This window comes from Camellia sinensis, chromosome 2 (assembly GCF_055761805.1).
Source record: "Camellia sinensis isolate YWXY chromosome 2, ASM5576180v1, whole genome shotgun sequence".
NCBI lineage: Eukaryota > Viridiplantae > Streptophyta > Magnoliopsida > Ericales > Theaceae > Camellia > Camellia sinensis.
The window spans coordinates 36,063,729-36,066,490 of NC_138962.1; the positions used below are offsets into that span (position 1 = coordinate 36,063,729).

The 2,762-nt window shown below is 47.7% G+C and overlaps 1 protein-coding gene across 1 annotated transcript; it reads right to left on the reverse strand.

Moving 5' to 3' along the window:
* LOC145812965 (uncharacterized) lies at positions 1–777 on the reverse strand. The gene is made up of 2 exons (XM_082908222.1): positions 690–777; positions 1–395 (listed from the first exon to the last, which is right to left on the reverse strand). Exons 1-2 carry the CDS (start codon positions 775–777, stop codon positions 1–3), a joined length of 483 nt encoding a protein of 160 aa, XP_082764348.1.
* Between the last annotated feature and the right edge of the window lie 1,985 nt (positions 778–2,762).

Genomic DNA, 2,762 nt, shown 5'->3' on the forward strand with positions numbered 1-2,762 from the left:
TTATTTATTTTGGCAAATGGCCAAGGAACAAAGGAATTCTAATCTTGGCAATTCTTTGCCCTCTTTATCTTCAAGCCGGTATGCCACATTTCCCAGTACCGAGATGATCTTGTAGGGTCCTTCCCAATTTAGGCCAAGCTTGCCCTTTCTTGGATCCTTCTTGTTGTCGACAACTTTCCTTAGGATGAGGTCACCACTCTGAAATTCTCTTGGATTGACCTTCTTGTTGTATGCTCTGGCAAGCTGTTGTTGGTATGCTGCAAGCTGAACTGCAGCTTTCTCCCTTCGTTCTTCCAGAAGATCTAGCTCTTGGACTAAGAGAACATCATTAGTTCCGTTTTCTACCCCTTGGGTTCTGATTCCAGGGATGCCAATCTCCAGTGGAATGACTGCTTCTGTGATATAAGCCATGGCAAAGGGGTTTCCCTAGTTGATCTTCTCGGCGTAGTCCGATATGCTCAGAGTACATTGGGCAGTTCGTCTACCCACTTTCCTTTTGCTGCCTGCAGCCTCTTCTTTATTTCATCCAAGATTACTTTGTTGGATGCCTCTGCTTGCTCATTGCTTTGGGGAAAACTTGGTGTTGAGAAGTAGTTCTTGATCTTGAATTTTGCACAAACGTTCTTCATCCTCATCCTGGACGAGGATTTTCTTTAGTGCCTCTTCGCTCTTCTCGACTGGCTCCTTGCCGACGTATTCTAGGACTTCCACATCCTCTTCTTCAATTTCTACCTTCTCTGGCTCTCGAACGCTACAAGTAGACTTCATTGCTGCCATGGAGTAACTTTTTGCCTGCAGCTGATCACCCCTGACTTCTTCTATCCCATGCTCTGTTGGGAATCGCAACAGTTGATGCAATGTTGAGGGAATTGCCCCCATCGCATGCAACCATGGTCTTCCCAAGATGATGTTGTAAAAGGAGGGTGTGTCGATGACGGTGAATTCTGTCTTGATTTTCCTGGTGCCAGCCTGCACCTCCAAGCTTACTGCTCCCAGTGGCCATGTCGGCGTTCCATTGAATCCGACCATTGGGCCGTTGGATCGTTCCATGTCATATGGGTGAAGGCCGAGCTCCTTGTAACATCGGATGTACATGATGTCATAAGAGCTTCCTTGGTCAATCAGGATGCGTTTCACTTGGCACTCCCCAACCTGGAGGGATACTACCAAGGCATCATTATGCGAGTGCTGGACCATCTCTAGGTCGGCTTCAGTGAAGGTTATCATCGGTCCCTGGTACTATTCTGCCCGATGTCTTTTTTCTCCGACTTGATAGACATGTTGTTTCTGGGTTTCTCCTCGGATTTTGTTTTCGTTGACCTTTGAGTGGATTACGTTGATTACCCGAGGTCCTCCTGCTTGTGGCTGTTTTGCTAGGGGAGGTGGGGCTGCTGGTGCTTGAGGCAATCTCGGTCGTTCTTCCCTTGTTCTGGTTTCATCAACAAGGTCTCTCAGATGTCCTTGTCTTACCAGGTCTTCCAAATATGTTTTTAGGTCTCTGCAACCCTGAGTCGTATGTCCATCTGCATTGTGGTAGGCACAATGCCTACCAATGTTTCTTCCCATGAACTCTCCTCGAGTCCTTTCTGGCGTTCTGAAATATGGCTAGTTTCAAATTTGATCCAGGACTTTGGGAATTGGGATCCGGAACACGGTTGTTACTGCTTGTGTGGCCCTTAGTTCTGCCTCTTGCCTACTCGTTCCATTGTTACCTCGGCCTCGCTTCGGCAAGCCGTTCTCTTTCTTCTATTTTATTTCCCTATTCGTCGATGTGTCTTCGTCGGCTCTGGCATACTTCTCGATTCTTGCTATGAGCTTTTCCATGCTTTTTGGCAAAGTTTTTGCCAAAGATTTCCGTAGCGGACAGTTGTCTTTTAGGCCATTCTTGAATGATACGACCGCTACTTCTTGATTACATTTTGGTATTCGGTTGAATACCTTATAGTATCTTTTTGCATAGACCCTAAGGCCTTCATCCTTACTGATCCTCAAGGCCATCAATCCGTCCACCCTTAATGGCTGTAGCTTATTTGTCACGAACCGGGCCACAAACATCTCGGCCAGGCCTTCCCAAGTCTTCACGCTTCCCTTCGGTAGTTTATGGAACCAATCTGATGCAATCTCCCCGAAAGATGAGGGGAATACTTTACAGAGCAACGACTCGTTCCCACTATATAATGCCATTGAGTTCAAATACAGTCCGACGTGGAAGTTGGGGTCTGACTTGCCGTCGTATATTTGAAACCTCAGCATACTGAATCTCTTTGGTGTCTCGAACCTGTCCAATTCCACCGAGAATGGTGTCTTCGGCTTATTTGGGGATGTTACCTCGGCTTCGGCATTCTGCTGCTTCCTCTTAAGGTAATCTCTTAAGTCTTCTTTGCTCCGCCCAGGAGCTCGGTTATCTTTCGACTTCAGTCTCGTCGGTATACTACTCTCGGCCTCGTGGTGAGCCCTTTTCGACCCTTCTCCATGAGTTGTGTCGAAGCACAGTGCCTGCCCCTAAACATGCCGATGTCCTCTGGGGTCTGCCTCCATTGCGTGTTGCATTCTTCGTGATTCTTCTCTTCTTGGCTCCCTTCGTCCGACCTCCCTAGAAGGTCGGTGAGAATGTCTTTCGCTCCCGTTGTTCTGGGGGGCTTCTGGAATTGCTTTCTGCCCTTACTTCTGGGCATTGGCTGCTGGCATCGGTGTGTCCTGCAGCGGGTATGGTGACTGCATGACGTTATTTTGCATCATAAAATTGACGATCGATTGCAGGT